Below are 20918 nucleotides of genomic sequence, written 5' to 3'. Positions count from 1 at the left end.
CAATGGCGCAGGAGAAAGGTACCAGTAAGCTACGGTGGAGTGGGGGAATGGTGCCTACTGAAGGAGGCTGTACTATAGGAAAGTAGTCATTCGGAAAGAGCAACATCGGGGAGGAGCAGGTCTCATTACATGGATGTTGCAGGGGCAGGCAAGGAGGACACTGCCACTGCAATATGCTGTCATGGAGAGTGGCTGACATAAGGGATGTCCCAGGAGTGGTGCCTCATGTCTGCAGAGCCCTGAGTGCTCAGTGTCGAAGGAGCCATGTTTCCGGTGTCCGAACCAGGAAACAGAGGGGATAAAGCTGCCTGTGCTAGAAACACTACATCCTACCCTGACCTAAAGACAGACATTTTGAAAAAAATACCTTGTACCTCGAACCTCAGTTTGCAGGGTGGGGCATGCTCTACCCTTCTATCTTCTGGCCAAGGCTAAATGACTTTCTGGAAGAGGTAGAGTGCTTTCAGGCTCTGAACAGGGAAGGCTGGTTGAAATTTGTGGCCTGTGTTCTCTGTGCTATCACGTAGGGAAGATAAGTCTTTCTGATCTAACGCTTTAGGAATAGCATCCTGCTTTGCCCCCTGCTGCTCTCCCTATGCCATCTTAATCCACATATTTCCCTATCACTGAACCGCCCCCCTCCTTGCACGCTGTCTGTATGACGTTCTTGCTGTGTTCTGGGTTTTTCTTGAAATGCTCTGCCATGCCCTGCTGTGTCACATCCCTATACTCCCACCACCTTCCCTCGTTCCTTCTCTCCCAGAGTTGCTCCACCACATCCCCTCACCTGCAAGACCTGGCCCAGTGTGCAGCATCATTCCTGCTCATCCAGCACTGTGCATCCCACATCTAGTGCTAATGTGTGACATCAATGAAAGACAAGGGGAACCGAACCAACCTATGCACGCTGGACATCAGGGCAAAAATGTGATTCAGGCTGGCTCTCAGCTGTGCCTGAAGTTACCTTGCTTGCAGTGGATGAATGAACCTCTGCACATCCAATGCAGGAGATGGAAGTGCCTGCTGAATGAAGCTGACTCCTTTTGTCTCACATCTAAAGGTACTTAAGTGCCTTGTTGAAATCCCCTACTAAGAGCAATAATACTATTAGAGTAGCCCTTGCAAGTGTCTGCAGCAGGATGTGTTCCTGCCCTGCATGGGGATATAGAGAATGAAATAATTAGCAGCGGCACCAATATGTTCCTCTTTCCAAAGGAGACAGCCGTGCACGGTCTCTTTCACAAAGGGAAGAGGTGCCCTGGATGTCAGGAGAAGAGAACAGCCGCTCCAACATTGCTCATAGAGCCATGGCTGAAGAAAGCTTCCCCTCCTCCAGCCAGAATAGGGACCCAGAATGCATCTCTGAATGTGTCTCTGTGTAAAACCCCAACTGTGCCCCCTTTTCATCGGAAAAGTTCAAAGGGTTGTGACTTTTATTACACCAGACTCATTCCTATGCAGTGTGCTGAGGCTGAGCAGCCCCGAGGCAGCTAACAAGAGGATGCCAGAGAAGTGCAAAGAAATAGTAAGGAGGGATCCAGAGGACTTGAGCCATGGGGACTGTGAATGCCCAGAGAACTATGCATCCCTCCTGGCTGTGAACTATAGCCTTCTGACATGGAAGTATTGACAACAGAATGATCTGGCCCTCCAAAGGAGCACAGACAGCAGGCAAAAGCTCTGGAAAACAGCATCTGCACTGGCATCGCATTTACGTTGCATGATGAGAACACCATGGAGGAAAGAGGTGCTAGAGAGGTCACTGCTATCCTCTTCATCACCAGGGGACTTTGTCAATCCTGCCACAGCTTCCATATCACTCTGGAGAAAGACAGGCTTAAGGACTGATGCACTGACCACATCCCTCTCTCAGGAGTGAGGGATGGGATAGTCATGCAGTGAGACAGTCACGCAAGTTGGATGCTTTGTTATGCCCAGGGAGCAGGGCTCTATGTGTGCCCATTGCTCAGGAATGTCAGGAGTCCAACCTCTTTCAGGAATGGTTATAGGCTGACATATCTCACTGCTTTGCTCCTCTGATCTGTGTCCAATATCTGTTTCTGATTCCTAAGGAGCTGTTGCTCAGACTACAGGCATCGTTTCTACTCCACCGTAGATTTCAGAGTCACAAAAACAGATCCCCTGGGTTGGAGGAAGGATGTGAAGTCCTGACTACACTTTATAAGGCAAAGTAGGAACCTAAATTCCAAGGCAAGGTTGGCTCTGTCTCCTCATGATATCACAGTTCCCCTTGCCTGTTCCAGACTTCACAGGGGCACTTGTGATCCAGAATCAGCACTTTGTGGGCAAGATTTCCGTAAGTGTTTACCCCCAAAGAAAGATTTAGGGCTGTCTGTAGTGATACATCCAACTCTCTAGCCTACTGGCATATGCTGAGAATTAGGCCGAAGGGTTGTGTTTGTTCTAAATCACAGCTATTGAGAAGTTATGCCCTGTCCCATTCCTGGGCTCTTAAAGCTGAGCTGATTGTCCTCATGGCACATAATACACTCCTTTAGCAGGAGAGGTTTGATGCCAGCGTCTCACTGCAAGAGAAGGGACAACACTGGAAAAAGACTTTTGTGCCAGAAACAGACAAGGATAAAACTAGAATAAAAGACCCTGAACACTGAGTTCCTGCTTGATCCTGTGATTTCTAAATTGCTGCTGAGGCAAGAAAATCACTATAACTTTGTTCACTGGAGAGGTAGCTTTTCTTTTAGCCATGCCAGTAACCTCCATGCACTCAGCAAAGCACCTTCCATCAGAGCAAGAAACAGTGGCATTCAGCCACTCCTCAGCCTGGGAGTGTGCAGTGCCAAGGCCTTTCTGGAAGTGAAAATTATGATGAATCCTCCCTTTTGTCCTGAAGGAAAGGAGATGAGAAGAGAAAGGGATATTACTTCTCCAACAAAAGGAGTGAAAGAAAGTAACAGGACCTCAAACTGACCAAAGCAGTAGTCACCGGAGCATCCTAGTGCCATGAGAGAAAGAACTGGGAGATCGCCTAGGACATGGATTCCAGACTCTGCTTTGACTTGCATAGAGTAAAGGTGAAAACTGAATTGTTCTGCATCTCATTTTGTGTCTTGCTTTCTATCTGAGGCTAAGAGAAAGACATGAGGCAACTTTGCATGTGTTTAGGAAATAGGACAGCTGTTCTGTGACCAGCCCTGAGAATGATCCCAAAGACCTGTACTGTCAAGCTATGGTCTCACACCATAGCTTGGTGTGTGGGCACCTTGGCACCTGCAACGCCTGAGCTCCTACTTTTGCACCTTGGATGTCAGCATGGCTGTCCCAGGAGCCAAGTTCATTTGTATGTGCCCGTCTGTGGTGCTGAATGTTCACATAAGCAAATTGGCACACATTCATGTGGGACTGTCTGCGTGTGTGTAGGCACATTGCTGTGTGATGCACAGAGCCCATGTCTCTGCATAAAGGGGCCTTGGGCTTCATGAACCAGGTGGGCTCAAGCTCTTCTTCAAGTTCCAGTACATCAGAGACTTCATCATAATTAAAGAGTAGAAGTCAGGAGAGTGAAGGAAAAATGTAGGGAAAAATGTGGGTGTCAGGAGCTGATGTGACAGTGCTGGGAACTGGTGAAGGTCAGAGAAGTAGGAAGACTGCTGGATGGGGATCTCAGATGCTAACTGAGTCCTGTGAGAGCTAGTGGGTTTCAGAGAGACTAGGATAATGCAAGAGAAACTATTGATTGATTGGCAGTGGTGGCCAAGCAGCCTCAGGAAGGCTGGTGCAGGGCCAAGAGACACCTGGGGACTCTTGAAGGCAGGGGGTACCAGAGGAGGATTATGGGTCTCAATGCAATGTAAAGGGAGGGCTGGCAGAGGCTGAAGGGGCCAGGCAGATCCTAGGGTGGGTGTGGAGGCTGGGAGCTGTGCAATGATGTGACCCTGTCATCCTTTTTCTGCTCCTCATTAGAGTCCCCTGAGCGGAGCAGGCTGTGAAGGGGTCTGCACTGAGGTATGTCCTTATGGCTTCCACCAGGATACCACAGCTTATGTGTGCGCCAGGGGATGGGACATGGGAGGAGGCTCCCAGCACAGGGAGCGGAGTGGGTGCCATAGCCTCTGCAGTAACGAGGGTGAAAAACTGGGGTGCCTCTGCCCCCAGAGGAGTTGAGAATTTGGAATACGGTCACCGAGGGTTATTTTAGAACAATATTTCTTCTAGCACGCTGGTTCATTGCTAACTTTTCCCCTTTCTTCATGCCCATCCCTTTAGCTCTCCCTTCTGATCCATGTCTACTGTGCCCAGCACTGTTTGAAGCTGTATGCTGCGGAGACCTTTCTTGCATCCTCATGGGGTTACCTGTGTGTGAAAACTGTGCCACAGTTACCTGGGGACTCCTGTGACCTAAAGCTGTGAACTGGGGGCAGGAGGGACCTGCTGACAAGGGCAGGGCCCTCAGTACAGTGTGAATGGGTTTTTGTTCGCTTCTTCTTCCAGGAATGAGGGACTGACACTTGGTCAATTTGTTTTCGAAGGATGGGGCTATATGTGCCACTGTATATCTAGTGGGAAGGCGCAAGTGTGGGGACATGCTCTGAGCTGAATGACCCCTTTACAGCACCTGAAGACAACGTGGTGGGCTCCAGAAGGGTAATTCAGGCAGTTTGTGGGTGATCCAGAAGTTAAGCATGGTTGTGAGATGTCCCGACTCAGCTGCTATGAAAGGCTTGAGTTTGCTGTAGGTCCTGTAATAGCCCCATAGCTCTCAGATCCTCGGAGCACCTGAGTAAGTCCTTCTGTTAGTTTACAGGTCTCTTTGGGGAGTCAGCAGTGTAGTGGAGTGAGCGCCTGGATGGAGAGGTATAGGGACTATCCTGATGCTGAATTGAGTGCTCCTATGTGCTGAGAGGAGAACTTCCAAAAGCCTGTTGGGAGGAAACAGGATGGATCTGAACATGCAGCTGGCTGAGGGCTGCCTCACTCCACTGGATGCCACGCATTCCTTGGGAGGAGGCACCGCAGAGCAGAAGCCAGGACAGCCTGACTGGCCCAGAAAGAGGACTCCCTTACTGGGAAGAATTCTGGGGCCTGACTCAGTGCAGTTTCTGTGCTTTACTTTTAGTTTCAGCAATAAGTGTACAAGTAGTTCCTGGCCCTGCAGTGGCTATGAACCGGAAGGGAGATTTGCAATTGAGAGTCTCAGGGTGGACTGAGGTCATGAGAAACCCTCCCTTCATCTCAGCATCAGCAGCCGGCTTGATCTGCTGTCACGTACTGATGGCAGTGGGCAGTGATGTGTCCCAGGTGGTGGCAGTGGGCTGTGTTGTGGCCCAAGCAGTGACTAGAGAGAAGCAGTAGGTACGTGTCAGATGTCTAAGAAAGCTTCTGCATTGGTCACAGGAGAGCAGATAGCACACAAGGCAGCCCATCTGCTGGCTGGGCAAGGGTATCACTTGGGTCTGTGATGCCTGTTGGAAGGACACTTACTTGTGCTTGGCAATACTTAGTTTTGGCCTCTGGAGACTTGTGATAGATACTCCCTGTGTAAAGAATATGTGGCTGAGGCTCAGGAAGGCCTTGTAATATCCAGGTAGAGAGAGAGGCCAGTACCTGTAGATTCCAGGGCATGACGAGAATGGGGAGTAAGTGGTGGTCAGAGTTTCTTGGCTATGTCAGAAGCAGGGAGTTATTGATGCTCAGGGATACCTGCTTCTCTCAGGGGTAGGTGCTTGATGGGCAGAGAAACTTGGGCACTTCTAGGACAGGGATTCATTGGTTTCAGATACATCCAACAGCACTGGGGGGTAGAAATGATTTTGCCACTATGTTCAGGCATGTCAGACTGCAAGGGAGACCAGCTGATGTCTAAGGACTTCTGATTGGGCGTGGGGAAGGATGTCTCCTGTCAATGCATACTTGGGCCACAGGCTTGCACGTGGCCTATGATGCCTGATGGTGAGGAGGGTAGGACTGTCCAAGATGACTGGGGAGGCAAGAGCTAGGACATAGCTGATATTGGAGAAGGCTGGCTGCTTTCTGGACTTATGCCTGTTTTTTTCTGGAACACAGAAATATAAGTGCTTGGGGAGATCTGGCAGTGCACAGGCACAGAATGTCTGAGGCTCAGGATATCTGGCTGTACCTCAGGGCAGTGAAGAGCCTGACTGTGGCCAGGGAAGGGAATGGCAGTTCCCTAAGGATTCCTGCCTTTGCACTGCAAAGCTTTCACTGGTGCCCAAATGTGCCTGGACCAAGGAGATTCCCAGAGCCTGGGAAGGCCTGGTGGTACCCATGGTTGCAGGCTGACCAGTCCTGTGGCGGCCTGTTTCCTGCTGTGCAAATCCAGCCTGTAAAGTTCCCACTGTTTAGACCTCATCATCAAAAGAGGTGGGGTCAGTGAGCTCTGTACCACGCTGTGCCTGATCAGTTCTTCCACACTCACCCACTGCAGGGAGGGTGCTTAACCAGAGAGAGCTGGAGCTGCGACCTTGAATAGGAAGCAGCAACTGTCAGGACTCTTGGGTTCCCTTCCCAGCAATTCTTCATTCCCTGGGTGGCCGTGGGCCTGACTGTGTCCCGGGCACTCCTTCCTTCCATTGGCAGAGGGTGCTGGTATGATAGAGCGATCCCGGCTCTGCTGGTCATCCTCTGTGTGACAGTTCATTGTTTCCCAAGGGGCCACGGATGTGAGCTCCCAGGAGAACAGAGATGCTGCTATAGTCTGGGAGACTGGTCTGCCTGATCGTCTCATGGGAAGGTCCCTGGGGAATTGAAGAGGGCTCATTGTGCCCCTTCCCAGGGGTGCAGTTGTGGTGGGAAGCCCTGTAGAAGCACACTCTCCAAGAATGCCACGTGCCCCACCTTGTGGAGTCAGGACAGCCCAGTGCCCCCAGCTTGCTCCAGCTTCACATCCCGATGCTGTGGGGCCCGGGCATGTGTAACGATACTCTTGCTTGCTTCTCTACAGATCTCCGGCCTCTGCCTGATGTAGCCATGACTGGGACCTGTACCCGGGAATGCACAGAGTTCGGCCACTCCGACACCTGCTGGATGCCTGGCCAATCCTCCCCCAATCGCAGGCCCAAGAATGCCCTCAAACTCTCCACTTTTGTGCCTTACCAAGATAGAGGGAGTCAAGAGCAAGTTGGGAATGGCAGCCCCAGACTCTCAGAAGAGCGCAGCACCAAAATGGCCAACCTCCGCCTGCTCCCCACGTACAGTGCCTTCTCCAATAGTAGCCATGAGCCCTGCAAGGACTCTCCCATGGAGGAAATTCCTCTCACCCAGACCTCGGACTTCCAACCAGCCACTACCCCCTCATCCCAAACCACCAAGAGGGAGATATACCTGTGAGGCTGGGCCTGAGGGGCAGGGAGCAGATGTGCTTCTGAGGCCAGCGTCCAGAGGAACATTTTAAACTTTAATGCTTTATTGCTCCTGCAGCTGGTTCTCCAGGTCATGGGCGAGATGCCCCAGGGGCTCTGAGGACAGCGGGGGGGCAGGGCAAGGCAGGGATGAAAGGGACGCCTTTTTAACCCATTGTTTTCTGGGGTGGGGTGGGTGGGAAGGATTAACACATCCAAAACCTAAGGAATTTCCAAGCACTTGAGGGTGCATGTCTCTGAACTGCTGCCTCGGGGAGGGCTGGGCAGGCTCCTAGTGCAGAGGGCATGTCTGGGGAGAGGGCTTACTTACCAAAGGTCCATGCAAAGCTGGTGGAGTTCCTGGGGCATAGGACGAAGTGTGTCTCCACGCACAGAGAGTGAGCTGCCTGTCTTTTTCCTGTAGACTCCTGTAAATATGAATCTTAGGAATGACATTCAAGTCCTGCCTGACTGAAACTTTTATTGTTCTTGAAACAAAAGACATTTAAACAAAAACAAACCACAGGGAGCAAGTTCCAGCTTTGAATGGTTTGCTGCGTGGAAGAGCCCATTGGAGCACAGCTTCCGGCCCACACTCATGTTCTATATTGTAAATAGAGATGTGACCAGTCCCTGAAACAGCAGCTGGGGAGCTGGAGATGAGGGGCAGTGTCCTAGTGGGACTGTAGGGACTTTAATTTTTTTCAGCCTGGATCTCTTTCCGTACGTTGTCACTGTGCCCACAAGCTGTAGGGTCCCTAGAGACTGCCCAGTGCCACAAACGGGTTCTGCATTGGGGATTCCCTTTTGGCTCTGTGCCCAATGGGTGGAGGAGGGATGGGGAAGCCCCCCTTCAAGGGATTGGCTCGGTCCATAGAAGCCCTCAGTCCAACTCTGCTGGCAAGGAGGTCGTCATTGGCTGTGGCATCTCAGCCTATCGCCTTGTGCCTCCTCCGGGGCAGGGGATGCCCATGAGGCCGGCTGTGCCACGCCTTCGACCTCCGTCCTGTCCGCCTGTAAGCCACCATTGCCTTTGTGAGGAGGAGCTTTGTCTCAGGGTCACATTGGGGGCCGCTAAGCCCCTGTCTGCTGGAGTCCCGCTGCCCTTAGGCCACAGGCCCACTCTCAAGGGCTCCAGCTTTCTCTTCCATTGTCAAAGGTCGACCAGTCTCACCAGGCTGGTCCCCTGCTGCCCTTCCTATGGCGCTGCCCTGCCAGGTGCCAGCAGTCTCAGCTCCCTTGCAGAGTACCAAACCAGGGCGACGCAGCACATGTGACGGGGATAGTGCGCCTACATGTCTCCAGAGAAACTCACCTTGCTCCCGAAGGTGTAAGCCCAAGGGGGAAAGCCTGGCGATGCCTGGGTGCTTTTCTGAGTCCCTCTGATCACTTGGCTGCCTAAGAGCTGAGCTGGGAGCTGGGACACAGTCCTGTTTTGGGGGGCTCTGTGTGCCACCCAGCTCTAGTCACCTGTGCCCTGCTGCCAGGGCAGCAGTAGGAGGGCTGGGCACTCACGCCTCATTCTCTCTTCAGTAGCCCTTCCCAGTCCTCGTCTAGCAGGGATGCTGGGAGGGGCTGCGCTGCACCATTGTTCTTCCCATACTAGCTCTTCAGTTGTCTTCATCTCTAGGATCTTCCTTAGGGAGTAAGGCCAGTGGTAGCTGTAGGACAATGTCCCCTCTTGTTCATCTTCAGTCCACATCAGACCTTTATACACAGGGGACCAGCCAGGGCCCCAAGGGTACCCACCTGTGTTAGGGCATTGTGTGTGTGCAGGCAATGGCCTGCAGGTGGCCTTTTCACTGTGGGGCTCACAGATGGCTCTGCAGGGCACGACCAGCACTGGGGGCTTACAGTAGGGCAGGCCACCCCAGCATCCACCCCCACCAGTTGCTGAAGGTCAGAGACAGCCCTGCCATAGCTGTAGTGCCTGTTAGGGTGTGGAGCACCAGGGGACTTCCCTGCCCAGCATCCTCCCCTCCTCCAGCATGCCCCTCACTGAACCACTCCTCTCCCTTTGCTTTGACCGTGATGGTAGGATGTGGCCAGCTCCCTCGTATAGCTTCCTCAGGTCTCTGAGACCTGAGGAGACTAGGTAAAAACTGAGCCAGGCCTTGAGGTGACAAGGGACAGGGAAGGGCAGCAGAAGGGCAGCAGCAGGCCCAGCTTCCCACTGCCTGGTCTCACCTGCTCCCATATGCCCTAGTCCTGCTCCTTGCCTTCCTCGGGCAATGCAGTGGAAGGCTGTCACTCACAGCCCCAACATGATGAGATGCCATGCAGAGGAGGCAGGACCCTCCTCCCAGCCTCCTGTTGCTGCTCCCTCCGGATCGGACACAGGTCCGGCGATCCCTGGGGGCAGGTGCGTTGCCTCCAGGTGGATATCCGTCCAGGAGTTCCTGCTCTACCCTTCCCCGTGGTAGCCTCACTGTGGGGCTCATGTTCCCCTGGCCTGGCTGCCTGAGCAGGTCACGTTGCTGAACATGTTTTTATTGTAGCTCTGTAGTTTCAGGGCCTAACTGGGCAGAATGTGCAATTTGGCCATACAGGCCAGGATCTTTGACTCCACTGCCAACTCGACTGCTCATGCCTCCCCTCGGCTCAGGCAGAGGCAGTGTCCAATGTTCCCCTTGGGACCCCCCCCCCCCCTCAGAAGAGCTACGTAGTCCAGATCTGAGGGGTGCTTGTCCAAGACTAGCTTCCCCAGGCTGTTGCCTGCAGGTGGGCAACCTACCTTCTGTTCAGGGTCACCAAAGGGACCCTGAAGCTCAAAGCCCTTTGGTTAGGGGCTACCCAGGGTGCCCCCACAGTCAGTCTCCTGGAGCATCTGGCTATGTTTCTCAGTGCGAGCATGTTGCAACTGGGTTGAGTGAAGAGGGGATGAGTCCCCAAGGGAGTACAGAGGGAGTGGGAGGGTGGGTCTGGGAGGAGTGTGCAGAGGGCCAGTGGGCATGGGGATGAGTCCCTGGGGAGTGCACAGGGGGGTGGTGGGGCTGAGTAGTTGGAGGGGAGCACAGCAGGGAAAGGGTATGGGTTTTAGGGGGATGGAGAGGGAATGGGTGTCTAAGGGGAACATAGCAGGGGTGGTAAGTATGGGTCTGTGTGGGAAGAACAGAGGGCACAGTGGGACTCGGTCCTGGCGGGGGATGCTGAGGGGATGGATTCTTTGGGGGGGTTCAGTGGGGACACGTCCCTGGGGAGGAAAAGGTGTTGGACATTGGTCCTGAAAGAGGGGGCACCGGGAATTTGTCCTGGGGTGAAGCTAGAGATGTCACTGAAGATCAGTTCTGGAGGAGGGCAAAGAGGTGCTGTCAGAAAGAAGCTCATTTGCACAATTATAAGCCAGAAGGATAAAGCCTCTGTGCACGTAGTGGGAGGAAGTTCCCCACGGGCTCCAGTCTAGACAAGCACAGTGAAGAGGAGGGGGAGTTTTAAGCCTCTGTGAAGGGGTTCACTGTATCTAACGCTGCACTAGGACAAGCCAGGGGTAAAACCAAAGGTGGGAGCCAGGGAGCAGGCGGGCTGCGTGGGAAGGATCTAAGCGACCCCTTTGTAGCTCTTCAGTGTTGGTTCTATTTATACGAGATTTCATTTCCTTGCTTGTGATGCCTTGTTTTTTGTACAGTTTTATGTACATGCAGGTGTAGCTTTTCTAAAGGAGAAATCCTATGGCAGAGTAAAGTACCCAACTATTTTTCAGATGGTGACCCATGTCTAAGGCAATGCCTCTTGCTAAGGTTGTATTGCTCTCAATGTGTGATGCATTTCCCTGTGCGGGGAAGGCTTTGGGCCTTGGGCTTGGTTTTCCCCGGGCGCTGTGAGCACAATTGATTCCCTTGTAATTCTTTCTGTTCAGAGCAGTGAGCATGACACCGTCGTGATCCCCTTTCTGTTCTCTCCTGTTCTGTTTGTTTGCTGAGCTGTCAGATGACCAACTCCATTGTAATTAGCCCTTCCTAAAGCTTTACAATAAAAGTGTGAAAACCTGAGTGCCTCTGCCTGCCGGATTCTTCCCACTTGTCACAGCCTTGGAGGTGTCCTGTGGCGTCACCAGAGAGGAAAGCACGTGCAACAAGTGAAGGACAACCCTGTACCTCATGTGCCCCAGAGCCTCTAGCTGCTGTGGGGAGATACCTGCTCCTGCTGCTCATCTCCTGATGCAAGGTGCTCTGCCTTGCCCTCTCTTGTCTTCCCTGTTCTGTTTTCCAACTCATGGGTGTTGCACGGATGAAAGTGAGATAATCTTTCAAAGTAACTTAACACAGACCCGCCTCCTTTATTTAAAACCAAAATGTTGCAGGGAAAAATTATCTTCAGCCCCAAGCCAGCCTGCACCTCTGTTTGCATCCAGCTACGCTGGGAACTGGAGAAGAGTCCCAACAGCCAGTTCCAGACTTCCTCCCTCCTCTGTCACTGCTTCTTGGAGATTTGATGCGATTCTCACCCTTCCACCATCTTCTTTATCAAGTGGGGTTTTTTTAGGTTGATTAGACCCTTTCAAAACAGCCATGCCACTTCAAAGCAGGGCATGTTTGTGGCTACTCCCTACGACAGCTGCCAGGAGCTTGCTCAGCTGTAGCTAGTGGGTTTTCCTGCTTGTCTTTTTGCACAGACTCATGTTAGACAAGATTGATGACCGTACAGAGTAGTTTCTTAGTTCAGAGTAGAGAAGCTTCCCCTCATAGGTCAGGTCATATATGGGTATTATTATAAGTCTCAGCCATCTTAGGCTCTTGCACTGCACTGCACCTCCATTGCCCTCTTGTCCTTCTGAAGCTGTGCTGTAGGGGCAGAGCTTGCCATGGTCTTAGCACCAGGCAAAGGCAAGAAGCACTCCTTGGAGCTTGGAAGCCAATTCTAAGTGTCCCTGGGAAGGAAGAGTTTCCAAATGAAGATACAGATGATTGTTCCCATGGTGGGATTTTGTAGAAATTCCTTTCCTACTATCCTTTTCTCCTTGGTCTCTCCTCTGGGCCATGCAGAGGGGAAACAAGTCTCCCACACTCCTCCTGATGCCTGAAGAGTCATGGCCAAGCTGCTCTGACCCTGTGACCCAGAGTTCATGGGTGGTAGTGTCCTGGCAGATGTCCTCTGGCTCTCAGCTGCCTCTCTGAGCAGGCACACAGCAGTTGAGCAGCAGGGATCTGTCTCCAGGAGTCCTAAATAACCAAGTGGCCTTGCTGCTTGCTGATGCCTCATTCCAGGGAGGGAGCATCCAGATGGTAAGTCCAAGAGGATGGTGGCAGAGTCCCACAGCTGGCATAGGGGGACAGGTAGCACAGATAGCTGCACTGAGCTGTCAGTACCCACCTGCCCCCAGGTGAACTGGGATGACCAAAGAATGTTTTTCTAAGCAGAGGCACAGTACCAGGACCTCTCTGTCCCTCCTGAAAATGTTTGGCCTTCTGCTGTGCCCTACATTCGTTCCCCATTCTCCCTTTCTTCTCCCCACACTCAGCCCAGCCTGTGCCCATGCCATGGCCCGTTTGTTCTTCCCATTCATGCCTCCTTCCCCTCCTCTGCTCTGCCCTTCTCTATGTCCCCCAGCATGCAGCATCCTGCCTGCTCCCAACACCGCCTCCATGCCCTTCTTGCCTCTCCCACCGTACTCTGCTGTGCTCCCTCTTGTACCCTCATGCCCTTCCCTGGCTCCCTGCACTCTCCCCACTCTCCACCCCAGTGTAGCAAGCCTTCCCACTCCCTGTGCTCCTTTTCTCCCCAACCCAGCACAGCTCTGAGCACCGAGCTCCTCTTTGCACTGGTCTGGAAACTGTATGGTTTCCATGGCAGCAAATGTGGATTGCTGGGGCTGGAAGGGGCCTTGCAGATGCTGCTGGTGAAAGAGGGCTCTGTGGGGAGCAGGATGCGTGCTCTTGAGCAGCAGTCACTGGTGTGCAAGAAGAACATGGGCCGCTCCTGACTGCAAACCTGCTGTATTACCCCCTGGGGCATGCCAGCCTGGGCCAGATATAGGTTCTGTGACAAAGAGGGAATCCCATGCCAGAGCCTCATGGGGAAATGTGCCTGCCTCTCCCATGGCTATGAGCAGGGACAAGTGTGCCTGCAGTAGCTCCTGCCCTTCTAGAGGCAGCAGCTCTGTTCCTGCTGCAGCAGCACAGACCCAGAGCCACAGCTGCCAGCCAGTCCACTCACCTGCACTGGGCCCATTGGATGGCCAGGCCCAGGCATTTCCACCCATAACGCCACCTCTGCAGCTGCCCTGCATGGCTTGGCTTCACCACCATCTTCCCAGGAGGGTGTTGCTAAGACAGGCACTCACTGCCCGCTTGATACTAACCACTCCTGTGTGGGGATGTGTGGGCTGTGTTTAGGTAGTAACTGTTTCAGCTGAGTCCTGGGGAGACTTGGGAGGGGTGTGTGAAACTTTGGAAATTTCGCACAGATGGCTGCTGGGCCAGCAATCCTGCTCCTGTCTCACAGTCTCCCCCCTCCCCAAATCTCTATCTAGGAGGACACAGTGGGATCATAGCACAGTTGCAGTGTGGGTGAGTGCTAGAGGACCCTGGCCAGTTATGCCGCAGGGGCCTGTACATGGCCACGGTGTCCTGTCTGGGGTTCCCTCAGCCAGTCCTTGGAGGTTTGCACAGCCTGGTGCTCCACAAACATCTTTCCTATCTTAAGGTGCAGACGGAGGTGGGAAGCTGCTCCTCTTTGCCTGTTCCTTGGCGACATCCCCTGGGGCATCCTGCTCCATGACTGCTCCATCCTGCTCTTGACTGTGGAGCCTCCAGGTACCCAGCCTTCCCACTCTGCAAAGAAGGGCAACGGGACTGACTGGCCTGTCAAGTGGGGACAGTGCATGAAAGTATGTTCTCTGCCAAGAGGGGAGACAGGCTGGGCAGAGAAGCTGCCTATCACATAAGCTTTGGTCTGACCTGGCTTCTTCAAGTATGTCTGGTTTAACAGAGTCCTTTGCTTACAAGCAGGAACTTGAAATGGGGAAGATGTCTGGCCAGGGACATGCATTTTGATGGAAACCCTAATTCTGGTGTCTCCTAAAGGCTTGACCTTGCAGCTCCAGCTGTGCAGTTAACCTGCACATATCTGGCAGATTCATTATCAGTGTTTGCATAGGAATATGGCTTGGGACCTCTTCGTGCCTTTTACCAGGAGTGACCAGGTGCAACAGCCCCATCTTTCAAATAGAGGCTGCCTGTCCTAAAGCTTTGTCCCAGAATGGCTTTACTCGGTAAAAATTACGGTGGACTAAAAAGCACTATTTTCAACAACCAGAGAAGATCTGTGTTTATTTGGTTCAGTGCCTTATTTACTCACTTTAAAGTAGTGGGCATTTCTGCAAGCCAGAAACAGGGAATCAGGTAGCTGGAAATCTCAGAACTACCTGATCCATTTTCACTAAATCTTTAAAGAAATAAAACAATCCTGAGATTTTTCCTGGACCAAGCAGGTCTGCAGACAGGGCAAAGTGAGTCCACAGTGCTTGAGCATCAGACTTGGCACAGGAGCAGCAAAACTCCCTGGTCCTGGGCTAGCAGTGCGTCTGCAGCTACCTTTGCAGTGCAGCTAGACAGCAAAAGCTGAGCTGTCCCATAGCTCAGCCTGGGTACGTAAGCAAGAAAGCCATGGTGTGGGAGAACATTACCTTGCCACTTCAGCCAGGTCTGCGCAGAGCTCTGCTGCTCCTGGGCCAAGTCTGATGCTCAAGGTGGAGATTCAGAAAAGAACTGAAAGCGATTTAAGAGCTGACCCCTTCTGTTCTGGAGGCGGGTCGGGTCTTTTTTATGCCCTGATGCCCACAGACAACTGTATGCACAGGCCTGTGGGGCCACAGAGCCAGGCTGGCCTTAGGGAGAGCAGTAAAGGGCTTCGACGCTGGCACTGGTGCATATGATCACTGGTGTAATCATAACCCTACAGTGAGATCCTGTGAGGAACAGAGTCCAGACTGCAGGAGGAGTGGGACTCTGCTGCTGGAGAAGCTGCAAAGCCCTTCTTCCCCAGCTGGCTTTAGTCTGCGGGGAGGATGTGCCTGCCATGTTCATCTCCTTCCTGTGTACTGCTGGTAATAGGATGAGCAGGGCGCTGCCACTGTTCTGCAGCAGCTATGGAGCCTGGCCCTGCATATGTTGCTGTGTCCTCTGGGGGAGATTGGATGTTGTGCTACAGGAGAAACTCCTGTAATCGCCCACAGGATGATTGGGATTTGCAAGCAGCTTGGGGGATGCAGGGGGGCTCAGGCCTAGGCAGTTTACTGTTGTATCTCTTGTCTGGCAATGTGATGTAGGGGATTAGGAGATTTAGAGCAAGCCCAGCCTCCTCTCCAGGGGGCTCTCGATCTGAAGCCCCAGCAGAATATGCAGCTCAGTTTATTCCCAAAGGCATATTGATAGAGAGAAGGCTGGGGTGCTGCTAAAAGCAGCTAATCGAAGAACAGAGCTTTCCCCCCACCCCGCGAACAGGGAATTGACATCGTCCAAGACAGGGACAGCCTATCAGTTTCCTCCTCGGCCAGATGCTTAGCCCTTACCAGCTCCGCTTTAGCCCAGTTTACACCCCACATTGCTCTTCTCATCCCCATCTTGAGCTGAGCTCAGCCACGATCCCCTCTGCAGTGCAGCAAACATGCTTCACCCTGGGATGAACCTCAGAGCTCTAGTTCAGTGCGATCCTGAACCCCACGCTGGGATGGCCTGGCACCATGTTTTACTCATACAAGAAGGCACAGGTGGTTGGATCATGAGGTTCTTCCCCATCTGCTCTTGGTGGTCGTGGACCTGAGCCTCGCCAACACAAAGACACACACTCTGTCTACAGGGGAGCTGTTTGTAGGGGCTTAGCGCAAATGGACCTAATGGGATTAGTGCAAATGGGAGCCACATTCCGTTATAGTGGAAAGGGAAGAGCTCTGCTGCTCTCTCTCATCAAACTAGCCTCTCCCTCCCGACCTGTCCATCAACCCTGACTAGGGTGCCAATCACTAAATTATCTTAGCACGGATACCGCTCATAAAGAGCAGCTTGTTAAAAGTTGCTGTCCTAGGCTTCTCCAAGTTAATAGATGCGGTGCATTAGGTATCTTAACTCCCTGAGCCTGTCTTTCCACCCTGATCTCATTATGGACAGCCAGCTTCTGTTGCAGAACTCATTTGGGTCCCACTTTCGCTTTTGAAACAGCCTCAAATTGCTAAATCCATAGATTTACCTCTGGAGGAAGAATGCTTTCCCAGGGCTTTAAAAGGAAGATTTGCAATGTCAGCGTGGACACCAAATCCTTTCTCAGTTCTTTCTCAGTTCTTTCTTCCCAGCAGCGTTCCCCAGGTGGTTGTTGTCACAGCTCCAATTCTGCCGGGAGCTGGGGTGTTTCGGAGCCTTAGGATACTGTGCCTGTCTTTCTGGGCAGCGTGGGAAGGCTCTGGAGGACCATCAGCACTTACCGTTGTTGATTAGTTAGCTTTGCAATAACATCGAGGTTTCCACCATAAACCACAGTGCTATTATGCTGAGCACCATGCAAACACCGACCAGAGATGTTTGCTTCTCTGGCATTCCCACATCAATATGATTTATAATATGCTAGCACCAGGGAGCAGGAAGGCTACCAGCCCAAGTGGCCATAACCCTGAGCAGATACCTTCTGGCCAGCTACCCCAGCTGGGAAGCACAGCTGTATGCAGGCAGGCAGGCTGACTGCATGCGTGGACGGAAACTGGGCAGCAGAGTTATAATTCTGTAACTGAGACAAGCCCTTGGAGATGGCACAAAGATGATTATCAGCTGGAGGAAGACTGTAATTAGGCAAAGTTGATAGTGGCTGTCACACAAGGCCACTGTGGGCAGGGTGGTGTCCTGGCAGTGCGGAGCCGGCCGCCCTCTCCTGGCTGTCTGCAACTAGGAAAGGGCAGAGGGACGTGTTTGCAGAAACTGCTTGGGGTCTTCCCAACATGCAGGAGAAGGTGTCTGCAGCAGCCAGCACTGGGCAGAGCACGTGCTGTGCAAGCGAGAGCATGTAGGTGAGCTGGAGCAGCAGCTCTATATCTATCTGAGACGAGCTTTGAGCCTCTTCGTAGCCAGTGCAGGACCAGGATAGGAAATTCCCTGGTGCTTTCATGCTTTATCTCCCAGTCTTGTCCTTAGCTGATTTTCACTTCTCCTCCTGTCCTACTAAATAATCTCTGAGCTGAGGAAAGGGCTGCACAGCCCAGTTTCCAGACTCAGAAAGGTACCAGAGAGTGGATGACTTACTTAAATGACTTTTCCAAAGGCCACACAAACCTGGGATAGCCCCTCATCTCCGGCCAAGCAGGTGAAGGGCTCTACCAAGTTGAGTGGTCTTTGGCCCACATGTCTAGGGTTAGGTGAAGTGGATCAGACCTTAATTTCTCCATGAATATATGGATCTGATCTGGAGAAGCTCTTAGTGCAGGGTGCTCTGTCCGCTCCCAGTCTGGCGCTGTTCTCGCCCGCATGGCAATGTCACAGCTCAGAGGCACTGCCTTCACCTAGGCATATGCAAACATAAACCACTCTCAAAGCTAGGGAAATCCAAGAAACACAGGGCTTTATACCCAAGCACGGTGGAGGTTTGCAAACAGAGGATGTTTGTCATTTGAAAATGGATAATAAAGGTCATCTTACCTTGCCCATGTACTAAACACACTATCCTGACTGCACCATGTGTATTCCAGTTCCCACAAACGCTTCCACCTGCTCCTGCACAAATACTGCCTTGCTGCAGCAAAAATCAAAACAAACAGGGAAAGCCTTGAAAGGAAACGCCTCTGTGTTAGTACTCAGCTATAACTGCATTAGGCTTGGGCAGGACAGCAGGGCAGGTGTGCAAGCTGCTGGGACACAGCTGGCTCTGCAAAGTGCTGGGGTAGGGCTCCTATGCAGGGGTGGGTGAAGAGAGGAAGCTAACAGTCAGGCTGGCGATGCAGAGCAGTGAGGAAAGGGGGAAGGTGTCAGGAGACATGGAGCCTTCTTCCTCTACAGATTTCTCCCCTTCACCTCTGTTTCCCCTTGGATTAAAGTCTCTCCCCTGTGCTCTCCATCTTGTCCCACTGACTGCTCTGCTCCTGGTTTGCCGCTGGGCCTGGCCAGCTTTTCTGCTGTCTGGCTTTCTGTCTGGCTTTCACAGAGGACCTTCTCCTCTGGCTCTGGCAGGTCAGACTTCTCCATGAACACTCAGCACACAGACTGAGCAGCTCCCATGCACCTTGCTTGCTCTTTGCAAGTAGACCCATCACCCATGCATGGGACGCCCGGCAGCACCACACCCCCCGTGTTTTTTATAGCACAGCCCAGCAGTTACCTCCAAGCATGGCTGCAAGGCCATTGCTTGCCTTTTCTGAGATAAGCTGTACTCATCTCAGCCCTCTCAAAGCCTGCTGGAAAGGATGACATTTTCCAGGGCGTCTTTGGTTGTCAAAGTAGGTCCTCACCACCTGGATAAGCTCCTCAGAAATGCCAAGGTGCACCAGCTGCAGGATGGAGAAGGATTGACCGCCTCCAAAGAGCAAAAGCAAAGGAGATGCTGTCTTCCCCTGCCTTGCATAGCTGCCTGAAACCTGCTGAATTGCACTCACGACTCAAATTTGCAGGAGCTGAAGAGATGATAAAATCCTACTTGCTGTTCCGAAGCTCCACCTCCAGCCAAATGCAACACTGGCATATGCTCCAATAGCACAGCCACAAGCAAACATTGGGTGCAGTGGCACCCTGGAGAAAACACTTGAACCCTTTGCAGATATTGTCATTCAAACACCCTTTGGGACACAGTGAGATAGCAGAATGGTCACATACATGAAATAAAATTAGATACACTGAGCTTTCTGGGAGCTGGTGGCACATCAACTTCTTTCCCCCTCCCCACTCCTGTGAAAGCTGAGCACTCGCTGTGAGAACCTCATCCTTTCTGTCAGGTGAGCTATCAGGAAACATCAAATACCACAGTTCTTACGCTGAAATTGTGGACTGTCTCATCTGGCTCTTTTCCCTCCTCGTTCTCCCTTCTTTTCCTTATTTCTTATGTTTGTCTTCCCATCTCCGCACATCTTTAGGCTAAATCCCATTTTCCTTCAGGGCAGCTCAGCACTAGTCCCTGAGGATGGTGAGCGCCTATGTTTGCATTACCGCGTGTGCCTAGACAGAGATCCTGGTCATCTTGGTTGGAGTGTGTCCAGGCACAGGTACCTAGAATGAGTCACAAGTCAGAGCCCGGCCAGCCTGAGGTCTACTGTTCCTTATTCCTGTCTAGTTGGTCTGTGATACTAGACTTTTCTCAGCCAGTCTAATATCAGTATTCCACTTCCTCAAACCAAGACAAGAAAGAGGTAACAGTGATCTCACATGTTTCTGAACTGGACTCAGCTGACCAAATCCTACCCTGTCTGGAATTGGCCACTACCTGGGAGTTTTCCAGTGCCAGAGGTCAGTGGTGGCAGAAGGGAATCGATGCAGACGATACACTGCTCTGGGAATAACTCTTCACTTACCCTGTCCGTTCTCATTTAAACAAGCAGCTTGCAAGGCTCAGTGGAGATGGCAAAGGAGTGGGACGCTAAGCCAGTCCCTGCCAGTAAACACAGCATGCAACCTTTTTTGGGACAGTTTTCTGTAGCCTGTCACTGAGAGGGGTGACCGGCACCCATCTCTTCCTGGGCCCATAGTGTCCCTAGGGCAGAAAGGTTGCACAAGGAAGGACTGGGGCTGAGGGAAATACAGGGAGGCTGGCTACGAGGATGGAAGAGGAGAAGGGGCTATCTTCCCTCAACATTTCAACCTATAAAGCAAACAGAGAAGTAATGCCAGGCCCAGTCAGAGCATGTACCTTCTGCAAAGGTGGGTAGAGACCAGGAAGCATGCATAGATCCACTGTAGAAAAGATTCTTTAGAGAGTGAACAATGCAGGATAGGATTTATGGGGTCCTGCATCCTGATGTTGTGCACCTGGATCCTTACGCACATGCATGTCTTTGTCTTTCCTTGCACGGCCAAGAGCGCTGCGTTTCCTTTGGCAAGCGCATAGGGCTTTGTGTGCATGCATGCTTGCACTGGTGGGGCTGTTGCGTGGGTGACCATACGTCTGTGGGGGAAGATACGTCTGTGTAGCTGGTATCCATAGGGCATGCCTTTGTGTGTCCTGCTGCTCCATGCACTCTGCATGTGGGGCGAGGGTACGCACTGCCTGTGTTAACACACACGGCCACGGGCAGGTGTATGTGCTGCATTTGGCCAGGGGCAGCTATTATTCTTTATTAGTTTTCCTGTCTGTCTGACATATTCTTTATCATTCTGTCTCAATCTTTCACTCGTTCTCCTTCTCTCCCTCAATCATCCTCAATTAGTTTCTCTGTCTGCCTCCCCTTCCTGTATTCTTCATCAGCAGCTCCCTCTCCCTCCCTCCCCCACTTTGCCTCTCCTCCTCCCTTCTCTCTTTTCTCTCTCCGTCTCCCCCTCCATGCGGTTTCTCTCCCTCCCTGTCTCCCTCGTTGCTGTGGGAGCCCAGTGAGCGTGGAGCGCTCAGGAAGTGCCGAGCCATCGTGGCTCTTTTCCAGGAGCTAGTGGCTGCTCAGCCGCCGGCCCTCTGAGCGCTCCTGCT

At 52.4% G+C, this 20918-nt stretch overlaps 1 protein-coding gene across 4 annotated transcripts in view; it reads left to right on the top strand.

Moving 5' to 3' along the window:
• Positions 1 to 11326, top strand: part of PCDH1 (protocadherin 1) — a 60325-nt gene extending 48999 nt beyond the window's left edge. For 2 of the 4 annotated variants that reach the window (XM_068959420.1, XM_068959422.1), the window contains exon 5: positions 6941 to 11326. In XM_068959420.1, the coding sequence (XP_068815521.1) occupies positions 6941 to 7326 (386 nt within the window). In that variant the 3' untranslated portion in view covers positions 7327 to 11326. Of the gene's footprint in view, positions 1 to 763; positions 3891 to 3942; positions 3985 to 6940 lie in introns of those variants that run through there. The other 2 variants (XM_068959423.1, XM_068959421.1) reach the window with 2 other exon arrangements.
• The last annotated feature ends 9592 nt before the right edge of the window (positions 11327 to 20918 follow it).

This window comes from Struthio camelus, chromosome 13 (genome assembly GCF_040807025.1).
Source record: "Struthio camelus isolate bStrCam1 chromosome 13, bStrCam1.hap1, whole genome shotgun sequence".
NCBI lineage: Eukaryota > Metazoa > Chordata > Aves > Struthioniformes > Struthionidae > Struthio > Struthio camelus.
This window is presented reverse-complemented; position numbering and strand designations above follow the sequence as displayed.